A 14,753-nucleotide genomic window follows, 5' to 3' on the forward strand; every position below is an offset into this window, starting at 1 on the left:
ATAAGTGCTAGGTTGCAAGCACAAGGAAGAGCACTGCCAGCTGACAACAGTGAGGATGAGGAGCCTCCTCAGGCAAGGAGTGCTGAGTCAGAGGAACCAGCTATTGCTGGTTCCTCTGACTCAGCACTCCTTGCCTGAGGAGGCTCCTCATCCTCACTGTTGTCAGCTGGCAGTGCTCTTCCTTGTGCTTGCAACCTAGCAACAGCTGGTTCCTCTTAGGCTTATTTAAGCAGAGGCTTGCATCTAGGTGGGAGAGGAGACAACTTGTGCTAAACTGTAACTTTACCTTGGAACTCTGCTTGCCTATCACCCTGGACTGAACCCTGACTATTTTCTGGGACTGTGTTTGTACTACTTGGAATTGAATTCTACAGATAACACTGGCTTTGACTTTGGACTGCTCTTGACCTTGATGCCCTGGGGCGCGACAGGTATACAGCAATATGGCTTTTGAGTTAGATTTGAGTCCAGTAGACAAACAAGATTTGGGGGGCAAGGCTTTCAAGAGTCAGAGCTCCCTTTGTCAGATGACTGTTATATTTCAAACTGATCTGGTGAGTTCCTAAATGTACAGGATTAGGATTGCCAGCTCTGGGTTGGGAAATACCTGGAGGTTTTTGGGGTGGAGCCTGAGGAGGGAGGGACTCAAATGCCATTTAGTCCAATTGCCAACATGGCCATTTTCTCTAGGTGAACTGATCTCTATCAGCTGGAGATCAGTTGTAATGAATGGCAGGAGCTCTCCAGCTAGTACCTGGAGGCTGGCAACCCTGTTCAGGATGGGGTTGCTAACAGTTTGGTTTGTCAACCACCAAGTGTGGCCTGGAGATCTCCCAGAAGTTCAACTGATCTCCAGGTGACAGAGATCAGTTCCTCTGGAGAAAATGACTGATTTGGAGCATGGAAGTGATGTCATTATACCCCGCTGAAGTCCCTCCCCTCCCCAAGCTACACAATTCCCTTCTGGCCACTGGCAGGGGAGTGGGGAGGTAGTAAGGTTGCCAACCTCCAGGTTCTCAATGAAAAGACTAGTGCCAAAGTAGGAAATAGTTATGGGAACATCCAGCACTTATGGCATGAAGCGGATGGTGATGCTTGTAAAATGGGGCTACACGCCAGCGTTCTTTGAACAAATGTTCTGAACGGCTCAAGTTGAACTTCGCGGGACTGCCGGAATTGAAAAAGCTTATGCGAAATAGGACTACCTGTTGGAAACCTATTTTTTGGCATCCATGGAAGAAATTTTCCCTGCTATTGCAGAACTTTGAAAAAATTATTATGGCATTTATGAAAAAGTGTTCTGTATCACGGAACCCTGAAGTGCTATATTGTATTTTACAATGAATTGGTGTTCTAAGAGCTAAGTTCAGATGATATGTGTTTATATGTACTTTTTTAAGAATTACAACACGTTGTTCATAGTCTGATTTATAGCTTTATTTCATGCCATAAGTGCTGGTTGTTTCCATAACCTCCAGGTTCTAGCAGGCGATCTCCTGCTATTACAACTGATCTCCAGTAGATAAGAGATCAGTTCACCTGGAGAAAATGGCTGCTTTGGCAATTGGACTCTATGGCATTGAAGTCTCTCTTTTCCCCAAACCTCGCCCTCATCAGGCTCCACCCCAAAAGCCTCCCACGGGTGGCGAAGAGGGACCTGGAAACCCTAGGAGGTAGGGTTGCCAGCTCCAGATTGGGAAACCTTTGGTGATGGAGCCTGGGGAGAGCAGGGACCTCAATGGGGTACAAATGCCACAGAGTCCGCCCTCCAAAACTTCAATTTTCTCCAGGGGAACTGAACTCTGCAGTCTGGAGAAAGGCTGTAATTCCAGGGGATCCCCAGGCCCCACCTGGAGGCTAGCATCCCTAAACCCCCTGGGGTTGCCAACTCTGTGTTAGAAAATTCCTGGATATCTAGAGGTGGAGCCTGGAGACAGGTTAGAGGCACCGGTGGCTGGACCGATAGCCACGCCCATCTCCTTCAGACTCTTGCAGGTGGCAGAAAAGGCTGCCTTCCCTATGGGGATGTCACAGCCGTGGGGCCGAGGATAGGGACGGTGTCGGACACGCTTTCCTCAGCCGGGCTTTCAGCGTTATCTTGGACGGAGAGGACAATGTTCACCGCCTTCTCCTCAAAGTACACCTGCCTCCTCGCCGTCGGTATGTTGGAAGAGTTCGCCACACCTTCCTGGCTCCGGCAGCCTCTGAGGATGCTCCGTACATATCCGAGGAGGGAGCCCTGTCGCCCTCTGCGTGATCCTCTGGGGAAAGTGTATGTCTGCTCCGTGTCATTTACACCCCCCTCGGCCGTGGCGGCGTGGCAACTGTCCCTGCATTGGCCCAACGGTCCATTGGCCAATGTTTCTTTGCGCCGCTTGCTGAGTAGGAAATAGGCCAAACCAGTAAGCACCAGCATCGTTCCTACAGAAGGCGGGAGAGAAGAAAAACTCCATGGGGGCACAGGTCGAAACATAGTTGCATGAAGGGTTGCCAACCTCCAGGTGGTAAACCACAAGAAAAGAAGGCTCAGTGCTGTAAGGATAATTGGAGCAACCCAAAACAGCACTATAACACTATAAAGCAAATAAGTGAATTTTATAAAGTGCAAAGTGAATAAATATATACAGCATATATAAATATATACAGCATATACAAAGGGAGTACAAACAGATACAAAATTTACAATAACAATTCTGTCCTTTTGGAGACCTGGATACAAATCTTTGCGGTCCCTATGAGACAACACCTACTAAGGCACTTATACTTATATCTATTATTGATACAGGTCACCGAAGAAGCCATATGCGAAACGTGGTCCCGATCTAGACAACACGTCTGACATCTTTTTCCTGTGGCTTTGTTCCAATAACTGCAACCTAAAAAGAATTTGAATGATTCAAAAAATTCTAATATCAAATGATACCTTAATTGGTTGATTACTTGAACTTACCTGTTGAATCAGGATCCTTGGCATCCTCTTGATAAGTCATACTTATTGGATTGTTATTGTAAATTTTGTATCTGTTTGTACTCCCTTTGTATATGCTGTATATATTTATTCACTTTGCACTTTATAAAATTCACTTATTTGCTTTATAGTGTTATAGTGCTGTTTTGGGTTGCTCCAACCTCCAGGTGGTGGCAGGAGATCTCCTGCTAATTCAACTGATCTCCAGCCGATAGCGCTCAGATCCCCTGGAGAAAAATGGCCGTTTTGGCAATTGAACTCTATGGCATTGAAGCCCCTCCCCTCCCCAAACCCTGCCCTCCTTAGGCTCCGCCCCAAAAATCTCCTGCTGGTGGTGAAGAGGGTCCTGGCAACCCTACCTGGAGTAAATGGTCGCTTTGGTAATTGGACTCTATGGCATTGAAGTCTCTCCTCTATGGCATTGAAGTCTCTCCTCTCCCCAAACCCCACCCTCCTCAGGCTCTGCCCCAAAAACCTCCCTCAGGCTCCGCCCCCAAATCTCCAGGAGTTTCCCAACCTGGATTCTGGCAACCCTACACCCCAATTCCAGCTGGTGGCAGGAGGACCTGGCAACCCTAGTTCCTATGGCTATCCAAAAATTCACTGTTTTCCCTGTGGATGGTCAGAAGGCAACAATGCATTCAAATATCACCCACTGTTCCTGTTAGCCACGGCCCCTCTTACCTGGGATTGTGACCCGCCAAACGAGTACAGGGTGCAGGAAGCAAGCGACCGAGAGTAGCACATAGGCCAGGAACTTCTGGAAGGCCCTGCAACGTCGGACTTCCTTCCAGCAAGCGTGTCTCGTGAATCTCACTGGGAGGCTGCAGTGAAATCAGTAGGGTCAGACTGTGCACTCTAGAAAACGCTGTGAAATGGTTGCGGACACTGAACACACCCTTAGGTAGATATCGTTTTACGAGGTGGCCATTCGGTTTATGACGTGTACCTGCACTCTTTCATAAAACAGTTTAGCAGACAGACCATGATGGGCAGCCGTGTTAGTCTGTTTCTAGCAGTACAAAAGAACAAGAGTCCAGTAGCACCTTAAAGGCTAACAAAATTTCTGGCGGTATGAGCTTTTGTGAGTCTCACCTCACTTCTTCAGATACAGCTAGATACAGCTGGCTGTATGTGAAGAAGTAAGCTGTGATTCATGAAAGTTCCTACCCTGCCACAAATTTTGTTAGTCTTTAAGGTGCTACTGGACTCTTGCTCTTTTCTATAATTGAGAGGTCAGTTGAGGAGGTAGAACTCTCCAAAGATTAGACAGGTGACATTTTAAAGTTGGGACACAACTTAAGAGAAGCTTGATCAACTAGAAGACCTTTAGATGAAATAGGCAAGGTACAGTTAAAATGAATAAAGCAATTACAATTTTAGAGCAAATGGCATATTTTTGCAAAATGTTATCAGCTGATGGAATAGAAATGGACCAAGACAGAGTGACTGCAATCACAAGCACACCTATCCCCGGCATGCTTAATTTTGTAGGGATTTTCAATTTGGCACAGGAAAAAAGACACATGGGTCCCTTCCTGGCGTGATAGTTTTATTAGATAAATATGATTGTATGTTAATTCAAACGTCACAGTCTATCCATCTGCTTAAATGGATGACCGAGAGAATGGTAGAATGGTAGAACAAGACACGTGACCATCACGGACTGGGGGTCTTTTATGCATGGCTGTTTCACTCGCCGTCACCTCTCCGATGACTTTGGGTCTTTGTGTTGATGATGAGGTTGCTTCACTCTCCCTGTGTCTCCCTGCATTTTGCCCACGTTTTCAAATTCGAGATAAAACAGGATGGGGTTAGTAGTTAGGGTTAAGGTATGGGTTCGGGTTTAGGTCAGGGTTAAGAATCTTTAAAATATTTTTGGGATGAGGTTAGTATTTCAGATTCGGGTTGAGGTTAAGATTCAGGTTAGGGTTAAAAAACTTTAAAATGATTTTTTTAGAAATTGAGTTAGTAATTAGGGTTCAGGTTAAGGTTTGGATTAAGAAACTTAAAATAGTCTGTTGTGGGATAGGGGTTAGTACCTTTATTCATGACTGTTTCCCACACCATTGCCCCTCAAATAACTTTGAGTCTTTGTTTGGATTATGCATATAATTTCCAAACATTAGAGGTCAGCTTGCTCTCCCCCTGTGTAGCTCAAAATGTGGGCAAAATGCAGGGAAACACTGGAGGAGAGCGAGGTGACCTCTGACGGTCAGAAACAGCTGGCATAATCAAAATAAAGACCCACAGTCATCAGAGGGGTGACAGCGAGGGAAACAGACACGCATAAAAGACCTGGGATCGATTGGAGCAAAACCCGCGGTGCCTCTCAGCTGGTTTTCAGCAAGGACCGAGCAAAGGTGCTTTCTTAAACGGGTCTACTTGGGCAGAAAGGTGCAGGGAGAAAAGCACTCACGCTGAGCAGGCTGCCAGGAGGAGGCTGGCGAAGTAGGCTGCTTCATATACCGAAATGGCAATTCCTGAAAAACTGAAGGATGGAGAACTTGTAAACAGGCAAAGCAGGACTAGTAAAAAATGGTCCACGTAGCTCAAATAACAGTTTCTACTACCACTATCCCTCAGTAGCACCAGCTGGTTAAGCAGAGGATAGAAATGATGCAGCAGAGACTCTGCTTGGAAGGTTTGCGATCGACATTAGATACATAAGATGGGGTTAGGGTTGCCAGCTCCAGGTTGGGAAATACCTGGAGATGTTGGGGTGGAGCTTGAGGAAGGTGGGGTTTGGGGAGGGGAGGGACTTCAATGCCATTGAGTTAGGGTTGCCAGCTCCAGGTTGGGAAATAATTTTGGGGGTGGAGCCTGGGAGGGGAGGGACTTAGATACCATAGAGACCAATTGACAAAGTGGCCATTTTCTCCAGGTGAACAACTGTCGGCTGGAGATAAGTTGTAATAGCAGGAGATATCCAGCTAGTACCTGGAGGCTGGCAACCCTAGATGGGGTGGGGGTGGGGCAGGAGTCAATAACAGCAAAAGAGTGGAGGAACTGGGGAAAGTCATGTGAGGAGCTAGGGTTGCCAACCTCCAGGTTGGTCCTGGAGAACTCCCTGCACCAAAACTGATCTCCAGACTACAATGAACAGTTCATTGTAGTGTATATAGTGGATATCCTGTTACTGTGTATATATTTTTATCTGCTGGTCTTGGACCGTATTAAAGTTATTAAACGTTATACAGGGAGCAGACAGGTTTGCTAACAAAATGGACCTTAAAGAGGGAAGCAGTCCCTGGGAATAAAACATTCCAAGTATAGCCAAAGGGCCAGAAACATAGCAAGGAGCTGGAAACTCAAGGAGGCAACAAGTTGGGTTGTGTAGGATGGAGGGAGGGAGGAGTGGGATTAGAATCAGAGTTGGAAGGTACCACCAGGGTCATCTAGTCCAACCCCCTGAACAATGCAGGAAATTCCAAACTCCCTCTCCCCCCCACACACACACACCCAGTGATCCCTACTCCATGCCCAGAAGATGGGAACAAAAACAACTCCAGGATCTCTGGCCAATCTGGCCTGGAGAGAAATTGCTTGTGGCCCATCTTCACAGAAGGAAGCACCTCTTCACTGTCAGTGAGCCTTTACATCATGGAATTTGAGAACATAAGAAGTAATATTGGATATGCCATTAAAGGGTTATTGATTGAGAACATAAGAAAAGCCCTGCTGGATCAGACCAAGGCCCATCAAGTCCAGCAGTCTGTTCATGCAGTGGCCAACCAGTAGGGTTGCCAATCTCTAGGCACTAGCTGGAGATCTCCTGCTATTACAACTGATCTCCAGCCGATAGAGATCAGTTCACCTGGAGAAAATGGCCGCTTCGGCAATTGGACTCTATGACATTGAAGTCCCTTCCCTCCCCAAACCCTGCCTTCCTCAGGCTCCACCCCCAAAACCTCCCGCCAGTGGCAAAGAGGGACCTGGCAACCCTACCAACCAGGTGCCTCTAGGAAGCCCACAAGCAAGACGACTGCAGCAGCATTATCCTGCCTATGTTCCACAGCACCTAAGATAATCTGCATGCACCTCGGATACTGTAGAGAATAGGTATGCATCATGACTAGCATTCATTTTTGGTCTGCAGTAGATAGGGCTGCCAACCTCCAGGTACTAGCTAGAGATCTCCTGCTATTACAATTACTCTCCAGGTGACTGCAATATAGAATCCTATATGAAGTTCTGCAAGACCATATATATTGGATACAATTGATATTGGAGACCATAGTTATGGAGACAAACAAAAACTTCCCATGTTGAAAAATGTTCGGATGAGGCTCTCGGGGTAAAAAAAAATTAATTATATTAGAGTGAAAGAGGGGGGAAAGACAGACATTGAATACATTTGTTCAAATAGGAGTCTTTTATTAAATATTGCAAAGACAGTTAATTACATTCTGTTGTAAAATATTGCTTTAATTTGGTATAAGTAATGAATTTAATATGTTATGTTTAAATTTGTGCAATAATTAAAAAGAAAAGAAAAGGATAATTGTTTTCTCATATTAAGCCTAGATGGTAAGTTCCAAGGCCAACATGACAGCAAAATGATTTTTAAAATTATTTGTATGCCTTTTCATGTCAACATTCCGGGACTTTTCAAATGGGTAAAAATTAGGGTTGCCAACAGGCCTGGAAAAAGAACAACCTGTCCTTTTCTTTTTCTTTTTTACTGAGCCAGTATCAGAGGCAGAGTTGTACAATGGGTTGGAGTGTGAGACGGGGATTTGGGAGACCCCAGGTTCAAATCCCCACTCATTCCATGGAAGCTTGCTGGGTAATCTTGGGCCAGTCACACACTTTCAGCATAACCTGCCTCACAGGGTTGTTGTGAAGATAAAATGGAGGAGACGAGAACGATGTGAGCTGCTTTTGGGCCCCACTGGGGAGAAAGGTTGCCAACTCTGGGTTGGGAAATACCTGGAGATTTTTGGGGTGGAGCTTGAGGAGGGCAGTGTTTGGGAAAGGGAGTGACTTCAATGGGGTATAATACCATAAAGTCCACCTTCCAAAACAGCCCTTTTCTCCAGGTGAACTGATCTCTGTCACCTGGAGATCAGTTGTAATAGTGTAATGGTCCAGGAGATATTGCTTCTGACACCCCTAAATTGTATAAGAATTGGTAAAGATTAATGTTAGAAAACTCTCCATAGTCTGTCTGTAGCTGTTGCTTCTCTCTGGGAAAGTTGCCAGTTGAAGAGATAAAATATAGTGGAGAGATTTGTTGTATGTTAGTGTGTGAAGAGAATTGAGGTGTCAATGACTTCCCTCAGCCAAGGTTAATATTATGCAATAGGGATCTGTGGACACACACCTATCTTGAAGAGTGCCGACTTAATTATCTCAAAACATGAAAGGCTAATGACTCAGTCAAAGAGGCACAACTCTCCTTACCTTAAGGCTAAGATAAGAAAGGTCATCTGGAGAGATGGCAACACTGACATGAAGTGTACCACATGCTGACAAACTGCTGACTCAATCTCAGTCACAGCTGGAGTATGATTCTCAGTGCTGTGATTGGATCTCAGATACTAAGTCTCAAACAGATGTGCAGAAACCTCTCAGATGAATGCGCAGAGTGTACAATTGAGGTACAGCAACCTCCTAAGTGAGTGTACAATGGGAGTGCAACATCACACTCACATGTCCACTGAAATACATTGCCATACAGCTGACAAGGCAATTCCTAAGAGCATATCAGCTGAAGTCAGACTGTCCAGGGTTAGAGAGCTATTGAAAGACACCCGTCTGATGTAGTTTTCCCATCTCCTACCTGAGATGTGAAACTTACTCAGAACTAAGCTATAATTTTTGAGTGAATAAAAGCTAAACTCAGAAGATTTCTCTGAGCATTTAGTTATGCTTGTGAGACTGAAGAACTCCCAAAAGGAGTCTAACAGATCTTTCCATATTTGGAACAAAGAGAATACATTAATAAACCTGGGATTAATGGATTCTCATATAGATCTAAATGGTCTGATTTGGCCACCAAATGCTGAACAACTTGAAGATCCTGAACACAGGAGACCTTAACAACTATTAACTGCTATTATGAGACTGCACAAAGCAGTGCCCTTATATTGAACCATAAGTTCACACACATAGCCAGAAAGTCCTAAACAGCTTTAAAGCTAACACATAGTATTGAATGGCTTTGTAAATAAGCTTTGCATAGCTGTCTGAATTGTATACTAGATGGCAAGCACATACTCACAGATACTCTGGTCTATGTAGTTCTAAGTTACAAGTCCTATAACAAGGCTAATAAGATTTCATAGATTGGCCTTGATATGGACTAGTAACTGATGATGACTTCCATAAGGAAATTCATGGAATTTGAGAACTGATTAATCCTTTGCAGAAACATAGCAAAGGCAAAACTAAAATGAAAGATCAAATGGGTTTAAAGATCCTAAACATGAATTGAGAACTGTCCAGTTCCAGCAAAGAACTGTCAGCTTAACAAATAAGGTTGAGAAGGGTTGCAGATGACATGGCAAGGTGAAAGCATGTCCTCTGAAATAAGTATTATGATGTGTTAAATGATTTAAGTCAAGGTGCTTTAAACTAACAAATCTTATTCCATAGATATAACCCTTTTTGATAGGATTTCTGTAATAGAATAAATGTGCATAAATATGTACTAACTACATTCTTATATTCTGTAACTGAAGTATATTCTAAATGAATTATCAAACAAGATACTCTTTCATAAGAGGCATAGAGATGGAGATGGCTTACTATATAAACATGTTTTAAGACTAATAATTCTAAACCTCATAGAAGGATTTGTAACCACAATACAAGTCTATTTTTATGTGATGTAAATAAATATGTTTTATTATACAAACAATGGTCCTTTATTAGTATAAATTTACTGGAAGTATATCAATAAAAAGACTTGCTTTTTGAAAGTAGGTTAAGTAGTTGAGCCCTGCTTACTCGGTGATTGGCTGAATAGATAACATATCACTTCTCAGGCAGTGGTCCATTCTACGAGCCTAATCACTTGAACAGCACGGCCCGCTTCAATAGCAGGAGATCTCCAGTCACCACCTGGAGGTTGGCAACCCTACAAATGTCCAACTCCAGCAATGACCTGGTTCCACAACCCTTTGCATAACCAGCCGCCCAAACCACAATCTGGATAAACGCTCGACGATGGGGAAACGCATGAGTGAGCCTGTAGAAAGGGAGCAGACAGGGTCCTTATCCTTACAGGGGCAAGTTCCATCGGACCGTTTTGGGTGGCTGGACTTTGAGGGTGCACAACCTCCCCTCCCTTCTCCATTCCCCAGGTGTCTGCATACTCACAGCAGGTAGACGGCCAGGCTTTTGAACTGCCCCTGCAGCAGCGTCTGGGCCCCCACCCCAATAAGCACTGCAACGGGAAAGAAAGCAGAGCGAGGGATCAGGTTTTTGGGCAGGGCTCTCAATACATCACAACAGCCTTGTAAGGTAGGTCAGTATTAGCTCCATATCACAGCTGGAGAGAAACCGACAAAACCTCGAGGGCTGCCCAGGGCGGCTGAGCAAAGACTGGAACCGAAGAATGTGGCAACTGTCCTTGACAGCTGGAGGAATCTTCTCCCACAAAAAGCTTTCTTTACCTACCAAGTGCCGTTACATCCCACCTTCCTGCCAATGAGGGTTGCCAACAACTTAGAGGGGTAAAAAAATGTTCCTTAATGTCCCTTAGAGCCAGTGTGGTGTAGTGGTTAAGAGCGGTAGTCTGGAGCAGTGGAGTCTGACCTGGAGAACTGGGTTTGATCCCCACTCCTACACACAAAGCCAGCTGGGTGACCCTGGGCTAGTCACAGCTCTCTTAGCCTCACCTACCCCACAGGGTGTCTGTTGTGGGGAGGGAAAGGGAAGGCGATTGTAAGCTGGTTTGAATCTCCCTTAAGTGGTAGAGAAAATCGGCATATAAAAACCAACTCTTCTTCTTCTTCTTAGTCCTCATGCTCAGAATCAAGAAACAAAGCTAGCTTTTACTATTATGTCAGGCGCATCGCTGTTGCTTCCGGGGAAACCCCCAAAAGTGACAGAGGGTGGCTCTAGGAATCGTTGAAGACTCTGTGGTAAAATCATAGTTTCTGGCGACTTTTAGAGCTACCCGCCATCACTTCTGGGTTTCCCATCAGAAGTAGTATAGCAGCGCACACAACACCAAGGTTGTTTTTTTAAAAAAAAAATCTTCCACCACCACTCTGAGTGGCAGCGGGCCAGGACAGGAATTTTTTTCCCTCCAGGTTGTTGGCAACCTTAGATGCAGTCTGTTCCTCTTTTTCAAACGGAACTAAGAAAAGGAGCTCCGTTTGATTCCAACAAGGCATCTCCTAATTGTCTGGGCCATTTTGGTTGGGTATGGCTCTGTAAGAATAGCACCGTGACCAAAGCCACGGCTGGCCAACCTCCAGGTGGTGGCTGGAGATCTCCCGCTATTGCAAGTGATCTCCAGGCAACAGAGATCAGTTCACCTGGAGTTCCCTCCCCAAACTCCACCCTTCTCAGGCTCCACCCCAAAAACTCCAGGTATTTCCCAACCCAGAGCTGGCAACCCTAGCTGGCCCAGATGAAAACCTCTACACCCAAACCAGACCAGTGCCCTTAAGGAAGACACAGTGGGTGTGCTGGAGCATCTATCTATACAGAGAGAAAATTCATGCTCTTTATATAAACACCAAAATCTTCCAAATCAGGGCCAACCAGCACGTACTGTTCTACGGCCTGCCTTCCCCCCCCCCTCCCCACCGTGCCCCCAGCCTGTGAAGCCAGCCAAGAAGAAAGGCGGGGGGAGAGAGAGCCCATCATGTTAATGAATAGCCGTAACCACAGCTATAATGCCACTGTACTGAAATACCAGAAGCGCACAAAAGAGAGAGCCGGGATTAGGATCCGTAATGAGCTTTGCCCGGTACTGGATAGACCTAGTTCCGAAGGAATGCGTTTGCCTTTCCAAGAGACTTGGGCAGGGCTGCTGGGCACCCTGGATCCTGCCCCCTCTTAAGGCTTCAGACCGAAAAGAAGCCTCGCCTGGCCACAGAAGAGATGTGCAGCACATAAGATTAGTTCCAGCGTGGTATACTGGTTAAGAGTGGTAGACTCTAATCTGGAGAACCAGGTTTGATTCCCCACTCCTCCAAATGAGTGGCAGACTCTAATCTGGAGAGCTGGGTTCGATTCCCCACTCCTCCACATGAAGCCAGCTGGGTGACCTTGGGCTAGTCACATTTCTCTTCGAACTCTCTCAGCCCCGCCTACCTCACAGGGTGTCTGTTGTGGGGAGAGGAAGGGAAGGCAATTGTAAACTGGTTTGATTCTCCTTAAAAGGTAGAGAAAATCTGCATATGACAACCGACTCTTGTTCTCTTCTTCTTCTTCCCCTTGCCTGGAGGGAAGCTACAAAGACTCTTCAGCATCTGTCCATAAGGGCCTGGTATGAAATTAGGCACGTGCCATTTTATGGGAATAAGGCACCAGAGATGGGAGAAACTCACTTATGCACTAAATGCATGGTTCTTCCTGACAAAGAGCAAACACCAAGGCAGTCCTTCAGTGGAGCACTGTGGAAGAAAGTATCCCTCTTCGTGTGTGTCCATGTGGAAAGAAAATGGCAGCGTGGCATAGTAGCTAAGAGCAGTGGGCTCTAATGTGGAGAACCGGGTTCAATTCCCCACTACTCCACGAGTGACAGACTCTAATCTGGAGAACCGGGTTTGATTCCCCGCTTCTCCACATGAAACCTGCTAGGTGACCTTGGGCTAGTCACAGTTCTCTCCTCTCAGCCCCACCCACTTCACAAGGTGCCTGTTGTGGGGAGAGGAAGGGACTGTGATTGTAAGCCACTTTGAGACTTCTTAAAGGTAGAGAAAAGCGGGGTATAAAAACCAACCTTCTTCTTTTCCATATACCTCAGCAAGCACATGCCTTCTCTGAGATGCATGCTCCAAAGGAGGGTTTCCAGCTCTGGGTTGGGAAATTCCTGGAGATTTTGGGAGGGCAGAGTCTGAGGAGGGGAAGGACCTCGCTGGGGTATAATGCCATAGAACCCGCCCTTTGGAGAAGTCTGGAGATCAGTTGTAATTTCAGGAGACCTCCGGGGCCCACCTGTGTTTCTTGGGCACTGGCCACCTTACAGCCCAAACAGCTCTTGATGCCCCCACCCTGTAGAATGCCAACACCCTCATGAGAGGAAACCTAGCACTGAGGGGGCTACAACCACAAGGTTGTCCAGTTCATCCTCTCACCCCCTCCGCCCCCAGGGCAGATTTAAAGCATCTCAGAGGAGAATCGGGAAGGACCGAGCGGTGGTCTTGTCAACAGCGCAGGGAAGAAGGTGACACACGCCCGTGGGTCTCACCTGCTCCAGTGGTGACCCCCAGCAGACGGCAAGTGAAGTCCAGCGCGGTCCAGAAAGCAACCTGCTTCATGTTCGCAAGGGAAGAAAGTCTTCTGCCTTCCTCCGGGACCCCTGGCGTTAGACCTGCTCATGGGAGACCTCCGCTCAGAAAGCCTCAAACACACGGGCCCCGCGGCCTTCCCCGAGACATCACTCTGGTTTTATGCAAAGAACAGCCCCCAAGGGACGTGTGCCATGCTGCCACTCAGAACCAGTCTGCGCCACTCCAAAGGGACTCTCATGCGCTGCTATTGCCCGCATTAATGATTACCAGGCAGGAGCGGAGTCTCCGCCGGGGCCTGAATGTCCCCGTCTCCCTGCTGCATTTCAATGCAGGGCAAACCTATCCTGGGCATGCAGAGGCATGGTTGCTATGGAGCCCCCCCCCCCAGTGCAGATTAATTGCTATGGATGGGAATCAGGGGCTGGAAGCTTTGCTTTTCAGGGTTCTGGGCAGCCAGCAAAATTGCTCCCTCTGGAGAAGGGGGGGAATCAGGGCACGGGTCTCCGGACAGAAGCCCGTTCTCTGCTGGAGACAATTAAACCTCAGGAAAGAGAGTTCATCACGGGTGTTTCATTCTGTTTGGGAATTTTATTGGATAAGATAAAAGAATCATAGAATCATAGAGTTGGAAGGGTCATAGAGGCCATCTAGTCCAACCCCCTGCTTAATGCAGGATCAGCCTAGAGCATCCCTGACAAGTGTTTGTCCAGCCTCAGCTTAAAGACTGCCGGTGAGGGGGAGCTCACCACCTCCCTAGGGAGCCCATTCCACTGTCCGGTGGGATATTTTCTTGCATCCCCCTCCCCTGGGGTCACACTGATGACTTCATGGGACTTGTCAGAAAAAGGGTTTCCCAGAAGGAGACCCCTTCCCTGTTGAAACACTGGTGGGCATGAGAGTTGCCCATCTCCCGGTGGGGCCTGCAGACCTCCCAACATTGCACCCTAGACTACAGCAAACTGGAGGTCAGGGCAGCCTTGGAGGGGCCCCCACCTCTAGAGCATCGCATCCTGCTGAGCTCCCCCTTCCCTAAACTCCACCCTCCCCTCCCAAATCTCCAGGTACTTCCCCACCTGGAGTTGGCAATCCTGGTGGGCGGTCTGTGGAGGGGAGGAGAAAGGGACGTGCCGGGGGTGGAGGCAGGGATGGAGGAAGCGAGCCTGGAGGTTGCCCGCCGAGGGTTGCCCCCCTCCAGGGGGTGGCAGATCTCCCGCTATTGCAACTGATCTCCAGGTGACAGAAATCAGTTCTCCTGGGGAAAATGGCCACCTTGGCAACTGGATTCTATGATGTTGAAGTCCCTCCCCTCTCCAAACCTGCCCTCCTCAGGCTCCGCCCCCAAAATCTCCAGGTATTTCCCAACCCGG

At 47.0% G+C, this 14,753-nt stretch overlaps 1 protein-coding gene across 1 annotated transcript; it reads right to left on the minus strand.

Moving 5' to 3' along the window:
• Nucleotides 1–2,017: 2,017 nt before the first annotated feature.
• TMEM72 (transmembrane protein 72) lies at nucleotides 2,018–13,413 on the minus strand. The gene is made up of 5 exons (XM_056849374.1): nucleotides 13,344–13,413; nucleotides 10,295–10,361; nucleotides 5,388–5,459; nucleotides 3,653–3,792; nucleotides 2,018–2,421 (listed from the first exon to the last, which is right to left on the minus strand). The coding sequence occupies exons 1-5, from the start codon at nucleotides 13,411–13,413 to the stop codon at nucleotides 2,018–2,020; spliced, it is 753 nt and encodes a 250-aa protein (XP_056705352.1).
• Between the last annotated feature and the right edge of the window lie 1,340 nt (nucleotides 13,414–14,753).

The sequence above is a fragment of the Euleptes europaea genome, chromosome 5 (assembly GCF_029931775.1).
Source record: "Euleptes europaea isolate rEulEur1 chromosome 5, rEulEur1.hap1, whole genome shotgun sequence".
In the NCBI taxonomy this organism is placed as follows: Eukaryota; Metazoa; Chordata; class Lepidosauria; order Squamata; family Sphaerodactylidae; genus Euleptes; species Euleptes europaea.

Coding starts and splice junctions, on each gene's coding strand:
- TMEM72 (XM_056849374.1), bottom strand. CDS start 13,413: ATGAAGCAGGTTGCTTTCTGGACCGCGCTGGACTTCACTTGCCGTCTG. Junction 10,362..13,343: donor GGGGGTCACCACTGGAGCAG/GTGAGACCCACG, acceptor TTCCCGTTGCAG/TGCTTATTGGGGTGGGGGCC. Junction 2,422..3,652: donor TTGGCGGGTCACAATCCCAG/GTAAGAGGGGCC, acceptor CGCCTTCTGTAG/GAACGATGCTGGTGCTTACT.